We start from the raw sequence: 25,412 nt of genomic DNA, 5'->3' as shown, positions 1-25,412 counted from the left end.
ATTTGAGTTTCAACAAATATCCTAAAAATAGATGTATGGTTTCTGTCATAGGTTATGGAGGGACTGTTTATATGTATTTTTTGGGGAGAATAAACTAACATATACCAGTCATTTGCTGAAGATGTGTCACTTATTGGTATGTGGATCACACAATTAATCAACTATTGTGGACAATCTCTATCTTATTACCTCTGATGGAGCTGCCCCCATTGTCTCCAGGGAGCCAAGAAAGGGTGATGGAGGAAGACGTGGTCTTGGAGACTGTAAGCCGAGGCTGATCTGGTGGAACTAGAGAGGAAACAGTTTTTAGAAAACAAGAATTAGTTTTTTCACATCTTTAATTTTCCTGAACAGTCATTTACCAACTCATTTTTAACAGCCACTTATTAAATTAGTGTTTTAGATTGCCAAAATAAGCAATTCACTTCTGTCAAAATGTCTATTTAGTTGATATCCTGGGCTAAAGAGATAGAACAGAGTGAATCTATTATTTTTTTAAAAAAAATCAGCCACATTTCTTCTTGGATTCATATCTAACGCATTTCCTCACTAGTTCCTTGACTGTCTGAGTTATTCATCACTAATTGAAATCTTCTTTAAACTTACTAAGTATACATGCCTCATTTTACTATGAATTTCAGCCATGAAATTTAAATGGAAAAGATAAATGGCATCCACTTAGCAGTTCTGTTCTTCTCAGGATGGGAAAGGGGAAGGAGGAAAAGTAGCTAGTGGGAAAAAGAATTGGAAAAATCTTCACTTTCTAAGCTATTCCTCCAAGATGCAACACACACACACACACACACACACACACACACACACACACACACACCCCTCTGAAAATCAAAAGCAGGCCTTGGAACTGCAGAACATGAACTGGTCTCTCTTACAAGGCTTGTAGAATACACACTGGTAAATAAGTCTGGACCAGTTCTGAGGACAGAAACACTAAAGAAATTCAGAATCAGGTTATCCAAATCATATAGAAAGCTTCATATAAAGCTTCATATAAAATTCCCTTCTCTTTTCCTCCGAGAGAAGCCTGATATATTGGCCTATCTCTTTAGAGTCATAATATAGTGCCCGTCTTCCAAAATGCCCTCGAATTATCCTGACTTCAATTAACTTGAAATTCAAGATCAATTTTGCAGTATTTTTAGAAATATAGTCCTTTTCCTTTCCTTCCATCCCACTGAGAACAGTATTGATTTTACTTTTACTTGCTGTAATCTATTAATGTGACAACACCTAAATCCAAAGAGGCACACACTTTGATTTTTCTACTAATAAAATATTGCTGTGCATACAAATCTGAACTCAATCAGTTATTGATTGGGATTTACACAAAATTTTAATATGACAATCTTTTGAAGTTGTACATATTTTGTGTATGATATCAACAAAAATACTTAGTATTAAATGCATAGCTAAATATTACAGAAATCTAGTTAGAGCTCCAGCCACTGTCATTTTATAAAGTACACTGCATATAAAAATTGAGTTAATTAGCATACGAAAAAGACCACAATTCAGACTTGTTTTTTGTTTGTGTTTTCTGGGGATACACTTACACATATGTAAACAGTGCAATTAATGGAAATTAAGAAGGACTTTTTTAGACATGCACACATAAAGAAAAAAGAGACTAGGCATTCCGTATGCAAAGATGTTTTGTATCTTGGTATTTCTGAGGTTGTGAATGCTTTTTATTTTCTTTGATTTGTTTAATAATATTTTGCAAAATGAACATGTGGTTGTTTTCTGTAATATGAAAACAGAGATTAGCTCTTTACAAGGCTGATTTTAAAATTTGTTCAATGTTACTCTTTGCATACAAAGTGTACATGTAAAAGATATCATTAAAAAGAGTCCTCAAATGTTGTACCTTGTACTTGTAAGTTTAAAATAATTTCATCAGATCCCCAGTTGTTATTGGCGATGCAGCTGTAATAGCCAGAGTCTTCTGCCTTCACCGTGCGAATAATGAAGCTTCCGTTGCTAAAGATGCTCCTCCGCCCATCAATCGTTACTAGACTGGGTGTCCCGTTACTGCCTCACAGGAAGAAAAATGCACAGATTAAAGAAATTACAATCCAAATTAGCTGAGGTTGGGGAAAAGCATAAAGACTCTCTGTGAAGCAAACAACGCATTTGAAAGTTTCATATTTCTTGCATTATGAAAGAACTAAATATGATTACATAATGAAAACAACCAATAGCTGTGTAGCTGAAGGTTTCCTTTGTAAAAAATGTTATGTTGAAGACGAGGTCTGCGTCAAGGGCCCAGATTCTGGCTCAAGTCAATGGGTTCCTCACCCATGCCAGAGACTGATGGTCCTTCTTTACTCCATTCTGTGGGCACTGGAGACCCTCATTTTGGCAACTCTGGGAATTTCTTCTGTAGGCAGAAGCGCCAGTGTGAACAAATCATATAGGGGGAACTAAACCTTGGGAGCATTTTTAGATTCACTGAAAGTCACAATTATTCATGATTTTGGCATGAAAAATGACATGTGATATCTCAAGAGGGTGATGAGTTTACCCCAGTATAAAAAGAACTGCGAGGCCATCATAACCACTGCTCGGGGGCAGACTGTCCAGTCCTCTGGGGTCATTCCCACAAAAGGCAGAATGCCGGCTTGACCTTGGGAGCTACATATTTCATTTGGATGAACTGACTTTAAATGCATGAGAAAAATGGTCACTAAACCAAGCCATTATTATTTCTACAGTTTGATCACTACACCAAGCCATTATTTCTATAGTTTATGCCTTCTAAGTGCTTTTGCTTGAAAATAGGCTTTCTTCTGAATCCATTATATTTCTACGCTCATAAATGAATTTTCAACCCTTTACTTATATCCTAATTTCTTCTCCCGAATAGAGATAAAGCACTTTAAAAAGTCATGTGGACAGACCACATCTCACTCACTCTCTCCCTCTATCTTGGCTCCTATTATTTTAATAATTACTATTGAGTATGAAGAACCAGATTTTAAATTAGCAAAATCCTAATGTACTCCATTTCTTAAAGTCCTTTCTCAGGATATTTGAGTTATGGTTAGTTCGCTCTCTTTAAAGAAGAAGAGATAGGTGTTAAGTCACACAATAACCTTGGGTACATTCATCTCAGTTACATGGACAATTTATCTGAGAGGGTACAGCAAACGTCCACAATAATTGAGTTGGTTCGACTATTTTCCTTGCAAGCATTCTCTCATGAATTAAAAGGCTCTGAATTAACAGAGGGTTGATACAATAAATCAGACCCTTTCAGTGCTAAAGCCGAGATTTCTTCCCTGCCCTCATCTCAGAAGAATTGGTAGGTTTCCTTGACTTTTCACTAATATAAATAAACATAAAATTAGGAGACCACTAGACCCAACCTAAGTATGTCAGATGTAATCTCTTAGAGTTTCACTGAAGGCATACATTGGGTTACTGGTTACCTGTCTTTCATCCATTTGACCGCAGGAGAAGGGTCCCCAACAGCCTTACAAGGCAAGACAATGTCTTTCATCCATGGAGTAGTCACTGTCCCACTGAAGGTCAGGATTCGCGCAGGAGCTGAGGAATCAAACGAAGTGGAAGCCTGATTACTCCACAGACGCATCTACACAGAGGCCAACGTGACCTACTCAATAAGGGCAATATCCAAAAATGGATGTGAAGCTAATTCACGTTACGACTGTCCACGCTACTCCCTGGTACCTGGGTTATGAGGAATTGTCATTGTAAGAACACACAACTAGCAGAAAATTCCCATTGTAGCATTGTTTTCTTTTATTGACTAAACATGAGGAGTCCAAATTAAATAGTTGGGGCTGCATAGGCCAAGCAGCTCCAAGCTGTGTTTTCTATGAGCCCAATTATTTCTCAAAGCACTTTATGAAGCAATTTATCTCAACACAAAAACTGCTCATTAAAATATACTTTTAATATCAGAGAAAGTAGACAATACAAAACACAAAGGCCCCAAAGACGGGAAGGAGTAAAACTGGAACAAGTTCTACTTATCAATTTCCCGACTGTGTTATAGCAACTTGATCTCTAGGACACACATTAAGGAGAATGAACATTTTCAGAGTGGCCTCTCTTGAAGAACAACCGTTTGCTTGGGACAGTGATTCAGATGCCCAAACAGGAGCATCTGCCAGGGGCATCTGGTGCTGGCACGGCCCCAAGGTAGCAGCAAGTCCCAGGAGACAAGGAAAAAAGCTCATGGTGAACTTGCCTTGAAGTCCAGTGTGGCCAGCAATGAGAGGTTCTAGTACTACCTCCATCAGTGAGTCACAAAAGCTGACAGGCACGCCACACGCAAGTCTTCTAGAGGAAAACAATCTGCTCAGTCTGTGTCATACATCAGGACATTACTTTCTGGGGCATAAACAGGAGCCAGGGGCTTCTCCTGTCCTTTGTTTTAGCCAGTATGTTTCAGACACTGTCATGGAGTTGGGGACATAGAGGAAACAGGTGCCCCTATGGGAGCTCACCCTCAATAGATGCACAGACCGAAAATCACAGGTGGAAGGCGGTCTTGATCTGATTCAGAGCCCATAAAAATGGGACCGATGCGAGACCCCTGCACCATTTCTGGGTTCAGGGTTTGCATTGGCAGAGGAAGGTGAGAGGGCTCCCCCAGGGAAGCTCTAGAATCCCAGGAAGGGCAGAGTACCCAGAACCAAGTCATTATGCAGCCATCCTAGTATAGAATACCCACATTAGCCACTAGGACCTACCAGATCAAATCATACATTTACGCTTCTGGGCACTGTGGGCAACAGTAGAGAGAAAAAGGAAATGCCAGAGGGCTTAGAAGCTAGACCTTGTTTTTTGTTGCAGCAAAACCCATGTTTCAAGCAGTTTCCGCAGACTGAGATGAAGTATTCTAAGGCAGGGCTCATTTCATCAGTCACTGACATTGCTGATTTTGCATCATGATAACAAAATGGTCCTGATTAGGCAGCATCAGATTTCCCGCACTGGTAGCTTTTGGCATTTTCTTTTTCACACTCTTCAGACAGTTCTTTAGAGAGTGGAGAATGTCCTCAGCAGTAAAAGGGGGGTGGCTAGAGAAATTCAGCTAGAGTTATGGGCTTTCTGGTTTTTTAACAGTCAGCCACTTTAAGAAATACGTTTTACATCAAATTCCAGAAGCTACACATGCATTGGGATGTTTCTGTGAGTGCAAACAAAGTTGCCTGAATAAAGACTTCACTATATGTGATGCATTATGATGTTTTCTACCTTTTCTTAACACTAGTTTAGTCTAGTCTAGTTGATTTGACTCTGTTCCATTCTATTCCGTTGTTGTTCTTTAACATTCTGGGCATAACCCCTCAAATTAACTCCAGGACTTACGAATGCTTTTCCATTAGCAATTTTAAAAATACAAGCTAGAGCTACTTCATCTTCAAGCCCAACAACCTCCAATGCTATAGCTCGATGCCCATTTTAGACAGTTGAAATTTAAAGGGTCTCTAGCCAGAAATGTTATGACTGGGCAACTCAACACACTAGACCTGGGGCAGCCAAGAGAATCCCCCAGAATCTTTGTTTAAAATGCAGGTTCCCACCATGGCCTTGTGGATTCAGCAGCTCTTTCATGTGCTTGGGGCATCTGCCTTTTGACAAGTATCCCAGGTGATTCTGATGAGAAACTGAATCCCTCTGCAACCTGGTGTCCCCTCTGATTCGGGTCCTGTCTGTTCGCAGCCATGGGGCCAGATGCTCTGTGCCTCGTTCGTGTCCTGGACCCCTTCCTAGGAGGGGCTTCCCCAGGACCAGTGCCATGGCCCCATTCTGCCACTCCCTCCATAAAAGCAGTGGTCCTCCTCTTCTTCAATCTATATCTGAATATTGGACCCTGTTACCTGTCGCTAGACTGCTGCTGGTCTGCCTTGACTTCCAAGCAAGTGCAGAATAACCTGTCTCAATCTCCTCTGCTGTGGACATGCCCGCCCCTCCAGGATGGGCCTTTCAGCCTTAATGGTTTGCCAGTGTCTGGGCTTCTGGGTGAGGGCTGCCCAACTGATTATCTGCTCCATCCTGAGGCACTCCCTAGCTTATCCCCTTTCCAGAAAACCTACCTACAGCAACCCTAACCCTAGTCAACCTCCCTTAAGCATGAGAAGTTGAACCTTTCTGGAAAAAATCCATGCAAAAGAGTACTTGGAGATTGACCACCATTTAGGGTCACCAACCTCAACTGAACTGTCAGTACTTCCTGCCAGTCTTACTGTTTCTTTAGTAAATGTCCTCCCCCTTCCCTGCAATGATGGCTTCCTACTGTCCCTCTTCTTCTCACACTTCTGGGCTTCCCTCCACCATCCCCAAGTTGCCTAATGCTTCAGGGACACCATCCAGGAATCCTGTATTTCCAGTCACCAAATTTGTGAATCTACTGGCATTTCCTCCTCTAAACCTCAGTGCTGTGGTCATGGGCTCTTTCTTATGTATTGTTGATTTCTCCATTCTCCCTCTCTACTGGGATCTTCCCATTACCACACAAACATGCTCTGAGGGCAGGCCTCGTGAAAAAACAATGAACCCAGAGCCTTTCCTTGAATGAGACCCTCCCACACCTTCAAGCTTCTTCTCTTGGTTGTCACTTCTTCCAGGTGATGTGTGTTGAAGGAATGTTCTGCCCAGTCAGCCTGCCCCTCAGCTCCTACCCACTTTCTCACCTGACTCAGGCTCATTTCTGCATGCCCCTCCACACTCACTGACACCACTCACAGAAAGGTCACCACGGTCCTCCACATGGCCAAACTGAGGGACATTTTTGCCTGGTTTCACCTGACTTTCCAGCAGCAGCAGCCTCAGCTGACCGCTCCCTCCTTTTGCAAGCGTTTGTTTTGAATCTGCAGCCTAACACCCTCCTGGCTCCCCTGCCTCTCTGGCTTTTTCCCTTTTCCTTTGCCTGCTCCCACTCCCTTTGAGAGGCCATCCTGTACCTTCATCTCTCCTCCATCTCTCATCCAATCTCATTCCTATCCCAGGTACAAGGGATACCCAGATGCTGACTCCCCTGAATTTCTGCCTCCTTCCAGATGGCTCTTGAGAGCCAGGACACACCTCAGTGCATAGACGCCTCTGTGTGAATGGCTCTTCGTCACCTTGGAACCCCTCCAAATGCCCATGCCTCCTCTCACTGGCTTCAAAATCCACTTCATCCATCGTCTTCTTCATCAACAAATTATGCCTCCACTTATGCTAACCCACATGAGAATTTGGATTTTCATTCTTGCTATCTCCCTCTCCACTCTCCTCCATTTCTGCCACTGAGTCTCCTCCGCTCTGTGTTCACAACACGGCCCAGGCCCCTCGGCTTCTCCTCTCAATCCTCTTTGCTACTCTGCTACTCCAAGCCTCACTGGGTAACCCCTTGGCCTCCTTGCTGCGCATCTGCTTTTCTCACTTTTCCTCCTCTGCAGTCCATTCAGGACAGAGAGATCAGGGTGGTCTTAAAAAGCACATCCACCACTGACTGGGTGCAGTGGCTAACGTTTGTAATCCCAGTGCTTTGGGAGGCCAAGGCAGGCAGATCACGAGGTCAGGAGATCAGAACCATCCTGGCCAACATGGTGAAAGCCCATCTCTACTAAAAAGAAAAAAATGCAAAAATTAGCTGGGCGTGATGGTACGTGCCTGTAGTCCCAGTTACTTGGGAGGCTGAGGCAGGAGAATTGCTTGAGCCTGGGAGGCAGAGGTTGCAGTGAGCCGAGATGGCACCACTTCACTCCAGCCTGGTGACAGAGCAAGACTCTGTCTAAAAAAACAAAACAAAATAAAACAAAAATCACACCTGCCATTAACTATAAGAAAGGCACCATTTAATTAGGATGTCTATATAAAGGAAAACTAGGTGTGAGGTAAATGGCAACTCTGTATTCTCTCATCACAATTTTTCTGTAAGTCTAAAACTGTTCTAAAAAATAAGGTTTATTACACACACAGACACAGACACACACACACGCACAAACACACACAAACATCATGTGCCTCCTTTGCTTAAAACCCTACACTGTCTCCTTATCTCTCTTATGGGAAAATCTGAAATCCCTAACACAGTGTTGAAAACCTAGCATGCTCAGGCCCCTGCCTTCCTTCCCAGCATCTCTGGGACCACTGTTCCTTCCCCGGCCCCAGCAGGGTCCAGTGTCCTGGACTTCCCACCTGCTAAATCTTTCTCTGCAGAGCTTCTGACTGCTCACTTCTTCCCTCTTCACATAACTGCCTTTGCTTGTCCTCAGGGACCAAGTGTGTCTTCCATCTGACACTCCGGGTGAGGTCCTCTCACGCCATTTCTTTATAGCACTGACTGCAGTTTGTCTTTATGCATATACTTTTGTGATGCTTTGTTTACTAACTGTATTAGTCTGTTCTCATGCTGCTAATAAAGGCATGCCTGAGACTGGGTAATTTATAAAGGAAAGAGGTTTAATGGACTCACAGTGCCACATGACTGGGGAGGCCTCACGATTATGGGAGAAGGCAAATGAGGAGCACAGGGCATGTCTTAGGTGGCAGCAGGCAGGAAAGCATGTGCGGGGGAACTCCCCTTTACAAAACCATCAGATCTCATGAGACTTACTAACTATCATGAGAACACACAGGAAAGACCCGCTCCCATGACTCAATTACCTCCCATCGGATCCCTCCCATGACACGTGGAAATTATGGGAGCTACAATCCAAGATGAGATTTGGGTGGGGACACAGCCAAACCATATCACTGACTGGTTCCCCACCAGACTGTAAGATCAAGGGAGTCAGGGAGTGAACACATCTCTTAGATCATCTTAAGAGACTCCTCTGGGCTCTCCAAACCCTGCTTTCTTTTCCCTAGTGGGTCCACCCCTTTATTCTAGACAATAGGATATTAGTAAAAATAACATATACACTTCCACATGTGGCTCATGAAAACTTCTCATCAAACCCTCCATACTCCTTTCTTCCCCATCAATGTAGCTTTAAATGAGGAGAAAGCCAGGGTTGTAAATCATAAGGTGGAAGAAGCCTGGATCCCTGAATCACCATGTGGAACAGGCCACCCAAGAGAGCCTTGACCAAAAATATCTCTGTTGGACTATATTATTATGTGAAGCCACTGAGATTTAGGGAACATTTGTTTCAGCAGTCAGCCTCCCTTGACCAAATCCTCTGTGCCCCCAGCACAGACCCTGACATGCAACAGACACTCAAAATGACTTATTAAATGACTAGAGGACATTGAATTTCCCCAGGCAAGACGTCCTTCTATGGGAATTTTCAACTCTTCCCCCACTGAGTAAGTCATACCCCACTGCACTAGCCAGGCCTTTCTGACTGTGTTGAGAGACAGAACTTTGAAAGCACAAAGGAAAGGAAGAAATATTATTGCTAATTCTATGTGTTTTGTTGCAGTTTTTTGGTTTTTTTTTTTGGTAAATCACACAGCTCAGTCCTTATGTCCAACATTTTCCTTGGTAATCATCATTTTCTCAATCTCAGGGAGTGGCTGGATATCATGACCAAAGAGTGTAATACAAAAAATAAGTCCCCCCAGTTTATTTCCCTTGCTAACTTACTTATTTTCTATCTGTATTTGAGCTCAAAATGTGACACCCCTCTTTTTTCCCCTCACTGTTTTATTCTGCCTATTTCTTAACGATCTCACTGAAAAGCACATTATCAAGAGAATTCTTGGAGGTAAAACTGGAATCTTGGAATATTTATTCTTCTCTTTCTGGCTCTCAGAGGACATATTAGTAATAAGTTGCCACTATTCTGTACCCCAAAATCAGGGGCAACTCCTGCTGGCCTGGAATTGTGTTGTAAGGAAATTGACTTATTATGAGTGCTAATTTAGGGGGTTCCTGGAAACACTGGATGGTGGTGACTACCAGAAGAGCAAGAATGCCCTGTGCCTGCATGTGCATTTTAAGGACCAGTCTAACAGAAAAATGTGAAGATATTATATTCACTTTAAGGAACTTTTTATTCTTTGGTGACTCCTACTTCCTGTTGTTACTTAAAGTCTTTGCTTATAGCATTCTATCAACAGATAGTGAACGATTTTCAAATATTTTTAAGCTTGCAAATTCCACAGACTTTAAAATAGACATTTCTCATTAAGAAGTGTGATACCTGATTTTGGTGAAAGTAGAACATCCTTGGGAAAATGCCATGTAATGATTTTCAGCTACTCCAAGGGGTGAATGGGGGTCTCCTTTCCTGATTTTCAGATACTTCTATTGTAAGGCCACTCATTCTCAACTCCGTGTTTACCTCCATGGAATTCCTTTCCCATGGGACAGAAGCTCAGCGCTTGCTAGCCACAACCCTGTTTCTTGAGCTAAAATGTGATATTCTGGTTTATTTAATTTTTAGGGAAGTGTAAGTTTTATTTCAGGTAAAATGGAGACTTAAAAACAGTCAAGTTACAACAGGAAATGAGGTCCTTACTGCCATTGCCTACCTTTTGCTAATGGCTCGACTGTGATGATTTCACTGCTGTTGCCTCTTCCAGCTGAAGTCACAGCCACCACCCAGACGCTGTACTGACGATTCCTACTCAGGTTGGGAATTCTGTAGGAAAACGAGTCGGGAGAGGCCTCAAACTCGCTGATCACCTGTGAAAGGAGACATAAGTGTTCCCACATTCAAAGAAGCATGTGGCAAAAATGGATTTCCCGAGGGAATGGTCATGAACATATTAAATATCATAACAAACAAACCTTACAACTCACTCCCCTCTAAAAGGCTGGCTTTGCCATATAAAATATAACTGGTGAGTTTAACTGAGCCACCATCTACAGTTTTCTCTGCAGCAGCTTTGATGGCCACCAATAAATAATTTACCCCTTTACATTACAGGCCACAGCACTTCTATATATGGCTGAGATGGAGTAAGAAGAAACAGATTTACCCTCCTACCTGAGACAACTGAGGAACACACACCACATATAAAACAATGGTTCTAAAAGCATTGCACATCAGGTAATAAATGACAGTGATCTCTGAACAATGGGAAACAGATGAAGAAAACCCCACAATCGCAGAGTTTTTGCATCTTTTAGGGCAGTGTGAATTTTATTTCTGATAAAATAGAGAGCTCTGCCTCCTGAACTCGGGAGCCTGGCAGCCTTTCCAAACTGAGGAGGCAGAGCTGAGAGCCTGAAGCAAGCTAGAGTTCACAAGGAAGAGCACTGGAAAGAGAGCTATACACAAAGGACAAGCTCTGGAGATTGAAGAGGGTCCTACTTGGGTATGCAGCTGAGCAGATCCATGGATATGTGTGAGGAAACTACCCGAGGCCAGGGAAAGAACCACCTGAAAGAACTGGAGGTCACGGTGCCTAACACTCACACAGGGCTGGGAGTAGTGGCTGTTCCCACCAGTTGGGTTGGAAAACATCAAGATTCATCATGCTTTGGGTATAGTGCATAAGGGTCTTACCACAAAGGGGAAATAATTAGCCCCAGACTGAATACCACTCTAGTCTTTCCTAAATATTCTTAAAAGCAAGACTTACAGAGAGCAAATTATTCCTAAGTAACTTAACTACATCCAAGAATAAAGGTCAAGAATATTTACAGAATTTATAGAAATTGAAACATCCAGTACTCCAAAAGGTAAAGTTCACAAAGTTTAACACCTAATAAAATATTTTCACATACAAATAGCCCAAATATCTGTCACCTGATGACTGGATAAACAGAATATGTCATAGCGATACCATGGTGTCTGTACTAGTCTGTTTTCACGCTGCTGATAAAGACATACCTGAGACTAGTTGATTTATAAAGAAAAAGAGGTTTAATGGACTCATAGTTTCATGTGGCTGGGGAGGCCTCACAATCACAGCAGAAGGTGAAAGGCATGTCTTACATGGCGACAGGTAAGAAAGAACGAGGCCAAGCAAAAGGGGTTCCCCCTTGTAAAACCATTGTATCTCCTGAGACTTACTCACTACCACGAGAATGGTATAGAGGAAACTGCCCTCATGATTCAGTTATCTCCCACTGGGTCTCTCCCACAACACATGGGAATTATGGGAGCTATAATTAAAGATGAGATTTGGGTGGGGACATGGAGCCAAGCCATATCAGAGTGTTACGAGATAACAGAAAGGAATGAAGTACTGATAAATGCTATAACTTGGATAAATCTTGAAAACATTATGCTAAGTGAAAGAAGCCAATTACCAGAAACCACACAGTTATGATTCCCTTCATTTAAAATGTTCAGAATAGGCAGATTGATGGCAACATAAATTAGATTACTGGTTGTCAGGGGCAGGGTAGGGGAAGGGGAAAATTGGGAATGACGGCTAATGGGTGTGGATTTTCTTTTCAGGGTGATGAAAATGTTCTAAAATTAGATAGTGGTAAGGGTTGCATAACTCTGTGAATATACAAAGAGCCACTGAATTGTTGAATTTAAAAGTGATTGACATCTCAATAAAGCTGTCATAAAAATTTCCAGGAAAACATAATTCATAAAGAAGAAATCAATCAATCAAAATTCACCATAATTGGCACAGACATTAGATTTATGCAAACAAGGGCAATAAAGTAGTTATAATTGTATTATAGCTGTATTATAACTGCATATGTTCAAAAATTTAGGTAGATATGATACAAAAAGACCTAAGTTAAACTTGAAACGACAATGCATGAGATAAAAAATACATTGAACTTGATGAGCAGCAGAGTAGATATTGCAGAAAAAATGATTAGTGAACTTAAAGATGTGAAAGGAAAATAAATCTTGGGTTCCCCAAATCACTAAGCTAAAGGGAAAAGTCAAGCTGGGAACTGCTTAGGGCCAACCTGCCTCCCATTCTATTCAGTCATCCCTCTGCTCACTGAGATAAATGCATATCTGATTGTCTCCTTTGGAAGGCTAATCAGAAACTCAAAAGAACATAAGCATTTCTCTCTCATCTACCTAGGACCTAGAAGCCCCCTCCCCACTTTGAGTTGTCCTGCCTTTGCTTCAAGTTGTCCTGCCTTTTCAGATGGAACCAATGTTAAAAAATTGATTGATGTCTCATGTCTTGCTAAAATGTATAAAACCAAGCTGTGCTCGGACCAACTTGGGCACATACTGCCAGGACCTCTTAAGGCTGTGTCATGGGCATGCATCCTTACTTTGGCAAAATAGACTTCCTAAATTGACTGAGACCTGTCTCAGATATTTGAGGTTCACAAAGACATATTAATAAATGATACATAGAAAACAGAATAAAAAAGTTAACAGGGCATTAGTGAGCTATGGAAAAATATCAGGATGCTTAACATACATGCAGTGGAGTCACTAAACAAAGTGAGAGAGAAGGGACCAAAAAAGGTTGTAAAAAATTGTGGTTGAAAAATTTCCAAATTTGATGAAAACTGTAGCCCATAGAGCCAAGATACTCAGTGAATTCTAGCCACAAGAATATTAAAACAAAACAAAAAAACAAACAAACAAAACAAGAAACAAAAAAAAAAACTACACCCAGGAGCATCATAATTAAACTACTGAAGAGTTTTAGTTTCAGTGCCAGAGAGAAAATCTTAAAAGTAGCCAGAGAAAGTACCTGTTATATAAAGGGGAACAAAGATAAGCATGGCAGCCAATTTCATTTGAAAAACAATCAAGGTAAGAAGACAATGGAATGATTTCTTTCAAGTACTAAAAGAAAAAAAATCAACCTAGAATTCTATATTCAACAAATATATTTCAAAACGAAGTTGAATAAAGACTTTTTTCAGATACATAAGAAGCTGAAAGAATTAATCACCAGTACACCCACATTACAAGAAATGTTAAAGAAAGCCCTTCCAGCAGAAGGAAAATAATACTGGATAGAAACATAAATGTATACAAATAAGTAGAAAAAAGAGGTAATTATAGAGATAAATATATATGATCTTTCTTATTTAAATATTATTAAAATATGGTTGATAGTTAGAAACAATACCAATGCAATGTGGGTATATAACATAAATAAAAGTAAAATGTTTAACAATAGCACAAAGGTTGGGAGGAAAAAATGGAAGTATATGATTATAAGTTTCTCATACTCTATGCAAAGTGTGTAATACCACTTGAAAGTACACTACGATATTAAAAGCATATGCTGTGAATCCTAAGGAAACTGCTGAAATTACAAAATATAGCATAAAATAAAGCTAATGAACTAATAAGATAAATAAAATGGAATTACAAAAAGAAATCCACAGGAGTCAGAAAAAGAGTGACAAGGGCAAGTAGCACAACAACAGCAGAACTCAAATAGTACTACCACGGATTTAAACATAAACATATTAATAAGAATTTTAAGTGCAAATGATCTAAATATATTAAAGGCAAAGATTGTCAGACCTGATAGAAAAGCAATATCCAACTATATGCTGCTTATAAGAAATGTGCTTGAAATATAAAACACAAACAGGTTAAAAATAAAGGAACGGAAGTGAAATCCTATGATAACACTAACCGAAAGAAATACGGAGTGGATATAGTAATAAGAGATAAAACAGATTTAAGAGCAAAGGATATTACCAGTAAGAAAGAGAGAAATTTCATAATGATAACAGGGGTCAGTTCATCAAGAGGACATAACAATTCTAAACATTTATTCACCTAATATTCACGTATTATTCAAAGATATGAAGCTTGGTTATTAGGTGAAAAAATGTTTAGGATTTATTATTACATGAAATAAAACTAATGGAACTTCAAGGAGACATAGACCTAGATAGGTCAGAATTGTTCCTTAAAAAGCCATGTGGAGTAGGTAGAGCTGGATCCATTTTATAGATCAGGAAACTGAGGTTCAGAGAAAGCAAGTGACTGACAGATGTCACAAGGCCAGACAAGTGCAGAACAATGGCTCCAGCTCAGGGCCTCTAGTCCCAAGTCTGGTGCTGTTTCCTCACACTTTATGCTGTCAATTATAAGTGACCAAAACAAGTAGGGCTTACTTTTACCCTTGCTAGCTTTTCAATAAACCTTACACGCCTCTGTACGCTGCATAAGTTACAATACCAGCTATGCAATTAAACAGGGGATTCAAATCTTCACTATGTCTCTTAATTGTCATACAATCTCATGCTTCCTCAACAAAACATAATATCAGATAATTACTTATTGTCAAAATTTTAATTTGTGGGTACACAGTGTCAGATGATTTGGAGAGACTCTTGCATGCATTCCTTAGACACATGCCTGTAATCTAGCATGCATGTGCATGTACTCATTTACACCTCACCTCCACCCTCTCCCACTACAACACTCCAGTCACGTCTTAGATTATTATGGGAAAATTAGTTCCTCTAGGAGTTCAGAGGGAATTTGGCCTGTTTCCTGATAAACCACAGAGACAATCCTGAGACTGTATGCACTTGCACTGTATGATTCTCCAAGGCTATGTCATTGCCAAATTAATTTTACAAAGCTTAATGATGTGCAAATTATAACCATTGCTCTACTGAACATTAAGCATCAGGAAAGCATTAAGATATATTTATAAAACAAAGATCTTTTTCTATATAGACAACATAGCTTTTAGTTGAAACTCCATACTTATCCTGTTGACAAAGTAAAATTTGTTCTTGATTACCTCCAAAACACACATTTTAATTTTTGCCTGTAACATAATGCATGGCTAAAATCAACAATAAAATATGGTTTCTTATGCAACAAGATTTGTTTCATCATTTACATAGAAGACTAATCAAGAATTGAAGTAAAAAAGGTATATTAATAGAAACTTCCGTCATTTCTCTGTAGGTTAGGGTGAAAAAGAATAAAGTCAAGCTGTTAGTGGCTCCTATTGGTTATCTGGGCAAGTTAGTTGCACTGATGTCACCACCCTTTGATGCCACTGTGTATTCCTCTGAGGACTGCCATAATTAGGCACCATTTTCCTGGTCTTAGTAGCAGGACAAGCAGAAAATTGATCACTGAACAATTTAAGCCATCAGAGTTGATTTATTTTTCTTTAGAATATATGTAACTGGATATTAAAGTTGACTCTTCCTGTTCTCTCGAAGTTTTAGAAATGATCTTAAAGTGTGAGAATGCTCCTAAAGATGCCAGTACCTTCTTTCCTAACAAGAGCTGTGAGGCCACCTGGGCAAAACTTGCTGGTTCTGATGTTTTGCCAATCACCCATTTCCAGGCTCCAAAAGAGGCTGGGGCAGGAATAAGGATTTTCTGTTGAGAGAGGTCTGTGAGCATTCCCTCTTATGGGTGGAAGAGGGCTTCGAGCTCTAGGGAACCTCTTGGAGAACTTGGAGTCTGAAGGACACAGAGCTTGGTAAGTGAGTCACACCTGAGAAGGCTAATGGCAAGCCACAGTGGCAGAGGTTAGCCCTGTTCACAACAGGACAGGAGGCTGGGCCAGACTGGCCACGCCTCCTAGAGTGAAGTGGGGTAAGGACGCCGACTGGTGGACCCTAGAGGACAGAGCAAGCCTGGATGTCTTGAGAGAGAGACCCATAGGCATGAGATGCCTCCAACAGAGGGATGCAGTGTAAATTATATAGTATTTATCGTAAACAGAATCCTTAGCTATGGATGGTGCGTAACTCAACCATCGTTAACCATTTTAAGAGGAGGCAGGAGAAAAAAGGAAAAAAAAGAACAAAATGGGAAGAAAAAAATCAGAAGTTCTCTCAGTGTAGTGGAGCCAATCTAGTTGATTAAATCCTTTTTCTTAATACTCAGCCAAAAATGCTTATTCTGAGAAGAAGGGATGATAAATATCGTGTCCTTATTTTATATTTTTTAAAACAAATATATGAAGTTTCTCTTTATTTTTTATGCATTTCCCTCCATATTTCCCTCCATATTTTAGTAAGTTAGGATAGCATGGACTATATTTACATTTCATTAATTTTCTTTTTATTGGATACCAGATTTTCCAACACAACAATCCAATAGTGTGTAAACTGACTTGCTACTTTCTACATGCATATTTTATTATGTAGCACTCTCTTCCAAATACAGAGAATGTTTAATGAGAAGGGATCACTTTGATTTCCAGATTGCTCCTGATATATCAGCTGGGTTACTATTTCAGAGACTCTGAATCTTTTTTGTTTTTAAAGGAACAAAGCAAAGCTTCGCCATCAAGGACGACAGATAAACACTATGGTATAAAGAAGGGCAAACTCAAAATGGAGTTTCTTAGGGATTAATGAACCAAATGTGGCAAAAGGAGAAATCTGTGGGGAAGCAACAAAGACACTTTTCTTAATATTTAATTATTTCCTTTTCTTCAGGTAGACTTTGAACTCTCCAATCTCATCTTCTTTAGAGTTAAGACAGACGTGTCAGTCATCCTAGATTTTATTATGCCTAAAGTATGAATTAATTTTGAGTGGACTACAATAATTGTGCTAACCATTTGTTTGAAGAGAAGATGTAAGAGTTCCTTTGTGACCCGTGGAAATACAGAAACAGCCAACATTACGCAGGTGCGGCCAGGCATGGACTTGAGAGATCCCATCCCCCATGGCCCTGAACGAGAATGTCAGGGATTCTGTTCCACAGCTTATTTTTAATCCTGCTCTGTCTATGCCCAGCTTGAGGAAGTGGATGGGACATTTGTGGACTGGGGTTGCCAATTATTCTGCATCTGTCATAAATTCCTGTTGGCCAGCTGAGAAAAAAGCCTGTTATTTCTCATCTAAAATGTGTTTAAACATGTAGGCTCTATCCAAGTTGAGAAGCAACCTAACATTTATTATTAATTAATCACGTCTCAATTGAAATGGCCCTAAGTGGCTGCCAAGTTACTGATTTCTTGGTCCACCAGATAACGTGGTGGCAGTAGAACAGGGCTGTCTCTGGCTCAGCGGTCCCCAGCATTTTTGGCATCAGGGACAGGTTTCAAGGAAGACAGTGTTTTTTTCACAGATGGATGGACATGGTAGGATGGGATGGTCTCAGGATGAAATTGTTCCACCTCAGATCATCAGGCATTAGTTGGAATCCCATAAGAAGCATGCAATATAGGTCCTAGTACTAGTCTGTGGCCCAGGGGTTGGGAAATCCTGCTCTACTGATGTCTTGTAACACGGGCAATCCACAGTGTTCCCAGGGAAAGGTTTGGGTATTTGGTCTGAGGACACACACATAAAATGTAAAATATGCATGTTGCTTATGTAATGAACCATCTCAAATACTGTTCTTACAGTGGGCTGGTCATGGTATTTACCATGGGAGGTGGTGGGGGGGTCCAGGCAGATACCACTGCATTGGAAGTATGTAGGTCTGTGGATGAGGGACGATGGCAAGAGTTAGAGGACCCCAGGCCGGGCGCGGTGGCTCAAGCCTGTAATCCCAGCACTTTGGGAGGCCGAGACGGGTGGATCATGAGGTCAGGAGATCGAGACCATCCTGGCCTACACGGTGAAACCCCGTCTCCACTAAAAAATACAAAAAACTAGCCGGGCGAGCCCAGCTACTCGGGAGGCTGAGGCAGGAGAATGGCGTAAACCCGGGAGGCAGAGCTTGCAGTGAGCCAAGATAGCGCCACTGCACTTCAGCCTGGGTGACAGAGTGAGACTCCGTCTCAAAACAAAAAAAAAAAAAAAACAAAAAAACAAACAAACAAAAAAAAAAAAAAAAAGAAAAGAGTTAGAGGACCCCATAGGCCAGACATAGAAACTTGCTGGACTTGTTCTCTCCTTTGGGCTGTGGGAAGAAAATCTAGGCAAAAGTTCTTAGCTTCATACCTCGTAATAGGAAGGGCTTGTAAATAATTACTGGACTTTAATTCAGGGTCATTCACTGAGTTCAGGTGCAGTGCGTAGACTATAAGGTAAGTTCCCGCCCCCAAGGAGTAAGAAATGTTCACAGCAAACAGAAGATTAAAATGAGGTACTGTAGAAGTCTGACCAATTTCTACTAAAATTTAGATATAAACTCGTTTGAATCTTTCTAAAACCAACCCTGTCATACTTGAAGACATGGATGAATATTTAAAAGATGCAGGAAAAATAAATGGAAACTTCATATATTTGTTTTAAAAAATATCTATAGCAAGGTTTTACAAGACTTCTGACATGTTTGCCTCCCCAAAGCCATATCCAGAATGGAAAATACAGTTAATGGGATAACTCTTGTGACACCCAAGCCAGATTGTTCACATTTCAAGCGTTTTGTCTTTGTGTGTTTTTGCTTTAGGTCTGCTGGGTAGAGTCGCGGGTTCCTAAGGAACTAAACGTGCACAGTTTACCCTTCCAGTCAAAGGAGTGTATGGGTTGTGAGAAGGTTAGTTTCCTCCGAGGGCTTCAGGGTCAACCCACGGAAAGACTGGGAACAGTGTTTTCTAGACCTATCTTCATTCCACAATTATTTTTGCCTTGTGGTGTCGATGTGATATTTTTCTTTTCATGTGTAAGATGCTTTTCACCAGTATATAAGATACAGTTAGCCACAGTGAGGCACTTTAAACACTCTTTGGTCATGTCTATAAAACTAGATGTTTACCCAGGAATTGCCAAATTCATTTCCAAACCCCTCACATTATTTAGCTGATAGTTGCACCTGTCAGACCTTGCAGAGCCTTCTCTAGTCCTCTCAATCAGTGGCTAAGTCTGCCCTTTGTCTTTCATAGTCTTTGCCTTTATTCCACTGTGGGTTATGGTCTTGCATGTGCTTACTGCATCTACCTGGGGGTCAGGCTCCCTGACTCACCTTTCTACTCCCTCTACTGACCCATCCCCCTACTCACTCTGCAGGGAGCCTGGTTCAGAGCATCGCTTAGAGTTGGGACTCAATGACCAGTAACTGGAATAGACTGAAGAAATTCTTGTTGTATTAGGTGAATTTAGTAATGACCTAGAAATGATTTCAGTACAATAGAAAATAATGAGTATAAAATGACCAAAGAGCCATAGGCTGTTCATGTCAAATTCTTCAGCCTGTCTGATATAAAAGGAATTCTACTTTTAAAAATTTCAATTAGCTTTTTAATGAAAAACTAACTCTATCAAGGAAATGCGATGTTTTAAAAAGCTCTGATAGCTAATTATTAACATGCAATTAAAAAAAATTGAAGGCTGTGGTTTCACAGATAGAATGTTCACAGCAGTGAAATAAAAACTCCCCCAAGGCAATAAACAAAATTGCTAGCTCTTTTACTTATAGGGTAAGGCACTTTCAGAATGCTTAACATCTTTCTGTTTAGTGGCAGAGAAATGGCCTGGATTCCATTAAGAATAAGCAATTCATTGGATTAATTTAAGATTTTTAAAAATCTTACGTATAATATTTTGATCTAATTTCCATTTTATTTCACAGTTCCCATCTATAAAAGAAGATGTCATGGCAGAAAGATCTTCCTAAAGGCACAGGTTGAGGGGCCAACATTGGTAGAAATGGGATAAGAGCCAGGCAATTCTGGTCGTTTCCTCTGCCTTTTACTGAGATTACTATAGATACCATTATATATATGACTCTCTCTCTCTATATATATAACTAACTATATACATAGACTATTGGCTACTTTTAAAAAGCCTTTCAAATATAAAATATTTTATTTTTTTTGGCCTTCTAAATATAAAAGTTATTGCTATAATGTTTTGCAACTATATTAAAGTTGTTATCCAGAGAAAGCATGAGAAAAACTAGCTTCCTGATATAATTGTTTAGAATTAGAAGCACCACCCAATTAGCCCAACTGGCATTACAGATACTTATGTTAACAGGCTCTTTTCAACCAATACAATCTCCCTTTGCTACAATTTTGCCTCATACCCTTTTCGTTGTCATACCACCTGCCACGAAAATTATCTGTCTGTCAAAGGTGCATTATTAATTTAACTTGATTGCTGTCACCTATTCAACAATTCTGTACAAAAATACTAGTTTGTTATCATATAGTTTCTCACATACAAGAAAGAAGTTAATGAGAAACACAATTCTTAGTAATAAAAATAATATACCCAGAATTTACAATATTGAAAAAATAGCTGTTTCCACTAGTGTTAACTGAAAAATGATTTAAAACCAATTTATTCCCTTAAATCATACAATATGTCTGTGTCGGGCCAAGTCAAAAAGGTGAGATGTTTTCAGAGCTGGAATCTTCCAAAAGCTCCAAAAGCTGATTGATAAAAAGGGCATTTTTAGCAAAACTTTGGAGACAGTAAAAAAGATCAGAGGTTAAGAGGGTGATGGGATGAATAGGTGGAACACAGAGGGCCTTTAGGGAAGTGAAACTTCTGCATGATGCTATAATGGTGGATCCATGTAATCGAACATTTGTCCAAACCTACAGTACGTACAACCCCAAGAGTAAGTCTTATGTAAACTATGAACACTGGCTAATAATGATGTGTCAATGTAGGTTCCACCATTGTTACAAATGTACCACTTTGCTGGGGGATGTTGATAGTGGAGGAGGCTGTGCAGTAGGGGCAGGGGTATGTGGAAAATCTCTGTACCTTCTCAATTTTTCTGTGAACCTAAAACTGCTTAAACAAAGTCAAGTTTTTTAAAGAGCATTTTGGCCTGTGGATAATCAGAAAGCTCTATGCAGCAATGGGGAAGTACATTCAGGGTGACATACACTAGGCTACCTAGTCTGAATGAATGCTACCTCAAAGTCAGAATGCTTAGTGACAGGCCATCTGACAAATCGGGCAGGCAGTCTTCTGAGACTGAGCTTCAAAAGAGATTTCCAGGGCCTCTTTCCGTATGAAAATTTTAGTGGAATATATGCTTATGTTTTCCTTTGCTCTATAAATTACATGATTGGGCTCAGAATTTTAAAGGCCAAGATTTCTACCTTGAGTACAGGCCATCTGCATTTTACCAGTTATAGCAATTGAATGGCTTTACATAATGCCTAGTAGACCAATGACCACTGAGAACAATATGAGGAGAAAACTGAAATACAGCTTCAACAGAAAGATTGAGTAGTTATTGGCTAGGTCACTCTGTGATATGGGTTGGCTGTGTCCCCACCCAAATCTCATATTGAATTGTAGTTCCCATAATCCCCATGTGCTGTGGGAGGGACCCAGTGAGAGGTAACTGAATCATGGGGGTGGTTACCCTCATGCCATTCTTGTGACAGTAAGTGAGCTCTCATGAGACCTGGCTTTATAAGGGGCATTTCCCCCCTTCATTCTGCACTTCCTCTTGCTGCTGCCATGTGAAGAAGGACATGTTTGCTTCCCCTTCCACCATGATTGTAAGTTTCTTGAGGCCTTCCCAGCCATGCTGAACTGTGAGTCAATTAAACCTCTTTCCAAGTCACTCAGTCCTGAGTATGTCTTTATTAGCAGTGTGAGAACAGACTAATACGCTGTGAATAGGATAACAGGGAAAAAAGACCACTACTAAAGGATAAACTTATAAAAAACAACCTAGACTTCCCTTCCACTTTCTTAAAGAATAGACGTCAAACAAATAGGCAAAAATTGCTGCACAAAACACTAAGAGAAGATTTAGAAACACTTTCCATATCTTTTGAGATAATCATGTAGTTTTTGTCTTTACTTCTGTTTATGTGATGCATCACATTGATTGCATATGTTCAACCAACCTTGCATCCTGGGAATAAAGCCTACTTGATCAAGGTGGATAAGTGTATTAGCCCATTTTCATACTGCTATGAAGAAGTATCAGAGACTGTGTAATTTATTAAGAAAAAGAAGTTTAATGGACTCACAGTTCCCCATGGCTAGGGAGGCTTTATCATCATGGCAGAAGGCGAAGGAGGAGTAAAGGCATGTCTTACATGGTGGCAGACAAGAGAGCATGTGCAGGGGAACCGCTCTTTATAAAACCATCAGAACTCATGAGACTTATTCACTATCATGAGAACAGCACAGGAAAATCCGCCCCCATGATTCAATTACCTTCCACTGGTCTTTCCCATGACACATGGAGAAAATGTGAGCTACAATTCAAGAAGAGATTTGATTGGGGATACAGCCAAACCATATCAATAAGCTTTTTGACGTACTGCTGGATTCAGTTTTTCAGTATTTTGTTGAGGATTTTTGCACTGATGTTCACCAAGGATATTCACTTGAAGTTTTCTTTTTTGTAATATCTCTGCCAGATTTGGGTATCAGGATGATGCTGGCCTCAAAAAATGAGTTAGGAAGGAGTCCCCCCATCCTCAATTTTTTTGGAATAGTTTCAGTACGAATGCTACCAGCTCTTCTTTGTACATCTGGTAGAATTCAGCCATGAATCCATCTAGCCCTGGACTTTTTTCGTTTGGTAGGGTACTTATTCTTGCCTCAATTTCAGAATTCATTATTGGTCTGTTCAGGGATTCAATTTCTTCCTATTTCAGCCTTGGGAAAGTGTATGTGTCCAGGAATTTATCCATTTCTTCTAGATTTTCTAGTTTATGTGCATAGAGGTGTTCATAACATTCTCTGATGGTTGTTTGTATTTCTGGGGGGCCAATGGTAATATCCCCCTTATTTATTCTGATTGTACTTGTTTGAATCTTCTCACTTTTCTTCCTTATTAGCCTAGCTAGTGGTCTATCTATTTTATTTTATTTTTTTTTCAAAAAACAAGTTCCTGGATTTGTTGATCCTTTAAATGGTTTTTCATGTCTCTATCTCTTTCAGTTCAGCTCTGATTTTGGTTATTTCTTATCTTTTGCTAGCTTTGGGATTTGTTTGTTCTTAGTTCTCTAGTTCTTTTAGTTGTGATGTTAGTTGTTAACTTGAGACCTTTCTAACTTTTTGACATGGGCATTTAGTGCTATAAATTTCTCTCTTAACACTGCTTTAGCAGTGTCTCAGAGATTCTGATACATTGTATCCTTGTTCTTACTAGTTTCAAAGAACTTCTTGATTTCTGTCTTAATGTCATTATTAATCCCCAAAGTCATTCAGGAGCAGGTCACTCAATTTCCATGTAATTTGTAGAGTTTAAAGTGAATTTCTTAGTCTTGATTTTGAATTTGATTGTGCTGTGGTCTGAGAGACTGTTCTGACTTCAGTTCTTTGGTATTTGCTGAGGAGTGTTTTACTTCTGATTAATAGGGTCAATTTTACAGTAAGTGCCATGTAGCAATGAGAAGAATGCATATTCTGTTGTTTAGGGGTGGAGAGTTCTGTAGATATCTTCCAGATCCATTTGAGTTCTGTAAATATTTATCAGATCCATCTAATTCAGGACCTGAGCTCAAGTCCTGAATATCTTCGTTAATTTCTTGTCTCAATGATCTGTCTAATATTGTCAGTGGGGTGTTAAAGTCTCCCACTGTTACTGGGTGGGAGTCTAAGCCTCTTTGATGGTCTCTAAGAACTTGCTTTATGAATCTGAGTGCTCCTGTGTTGGGTGTATATATATTTAGGATAGCTAGATTCTTCTTGAATTGAACCCTTTATCATTACATAAAATATAGGATTATATACATTTAGGACAGTTAGATCTTTGTCTTTTTTGTTCTTTGTTGGTTGAAAGTCTGTTTTGTCAGAAACTACGATTGCAACCCCTGCTTTTTTCTGTTTTTGATTTACTTACAGGATTTTCCTCCATCCCTTTATTTTGAACCAATGTGTTTATCTCAAACAGATGCAGAAAAGGCTCTTGATAAAATCCAACATCCATTCGTGTTAAAAACTCTCAATGAACTAGTTACTGAAGGAACATACCTCGAAATAATATGACCCATATATGACAAACCCACAGCCAACATCATACTGAATGGGCAAAAGCTGGAAGTATTCCCCTTGAAAACTGGCACAAGACAAGGATGCCCTCTCTCACCACTCCTACTCAACACAGTATTGGAAGTTCTGGCCAGGGCAATCAGGCAAGAGAAGAAATAAAAGGCATTCAAACAGGAAGAGAGGAAGTCAAACTATCCCTATTTGTAAATGGCATGATTCTATATCTAGAAAACCCCATCATCTCGGTCCAAAAACTTCTTAAGCTGATAAACAACTTCAGTAAAGTCTCAGGATAGTGCAAAATCACTAGCATTCCTCTCCTCCAACAACAGTCAAGCTGAGAGCCAAATCAGGAATAAACTGCCATTCACAATTACCACAAAAAGAAAGAAATACCCGGGAAGGCAGCTAACTAGGATGGTGAGAGATCTCTACAAGGAGAACTACAAACTACTGCTCAAATAAATCAGAGATGACACCAACAAATGGAAAAACATTTCATGCTCATGAATAGGAAAAATCAGTATCTTAAAATGGCTATACTACCCAAAGCAATTTATAGATTCAATGCTATTCTCATTAAACTACCATTAACATTCTTCACAAAACTATTTTAAAATTCAGTTGGAACCAAAAAGAGCCCAAATATCCAAGGCAATCCTAAGCAAACAAAACAAAGCTAGAGGCATCATGCTACCAGACTTCAAACTATACTACAGGGCTACAGTAACCAAAATGGCATAGTTCTGGTACAAGAATAGACACATAG

The 25,412-nt window shown here is 39.9% G+C and overlaps 1 protein-coding gene across 1 annotated transcript in view; it reads right to left on the bottom strand.

Moving 5' to 3' along the window:
- Positions 1-25,412, bottom strand: part of DSCAM (DS cell adhesion molecule) — a 703,505-nt gene that overhangs the window by 65,912 nt on the left and 612,181 nt on the right. Inside the window, exons 21-24 of the mRNA XM_023193411.2 lie at positions 10,462-10,615; positions 3,450-3,567; positions 1,886-2,049; positions 190-288 (exon numbers count right to left, since the gene is read on the bottom strand). Of these exons, the coding sequence (XP_023049179.2) occupies positions 190-288; positions 1,886-2,049; positions 3,450-3,567; positions 10,462-10,615 (535 nt within the window). The remainder of the gene's footprint in view (positions 1-189; positions 289-1,885; positions 2,050-3,449; positions 3,568-10,461; positions 10,616-25,412) is intronic.

Source organism: Piliocolobus tephrosceles, chromosome 19, assembly GCF_002776525.5.
Source record: "Piliocolobus tephrosceles isolate RC106 chromosome 19, ASM277652v3, whole genome shotgun sequence".
Classification (NCBI taxonomy): domain Eukaryota; kingdom Metazoa; phylum Chordata; class Mammalia; order Primates; family Cercopithecidae; genus Piliocolobus; species Piliocolobus tephrosceles.
This window is presented reverse-complemented; position numbering and strand designations above follow the sequence as displayed.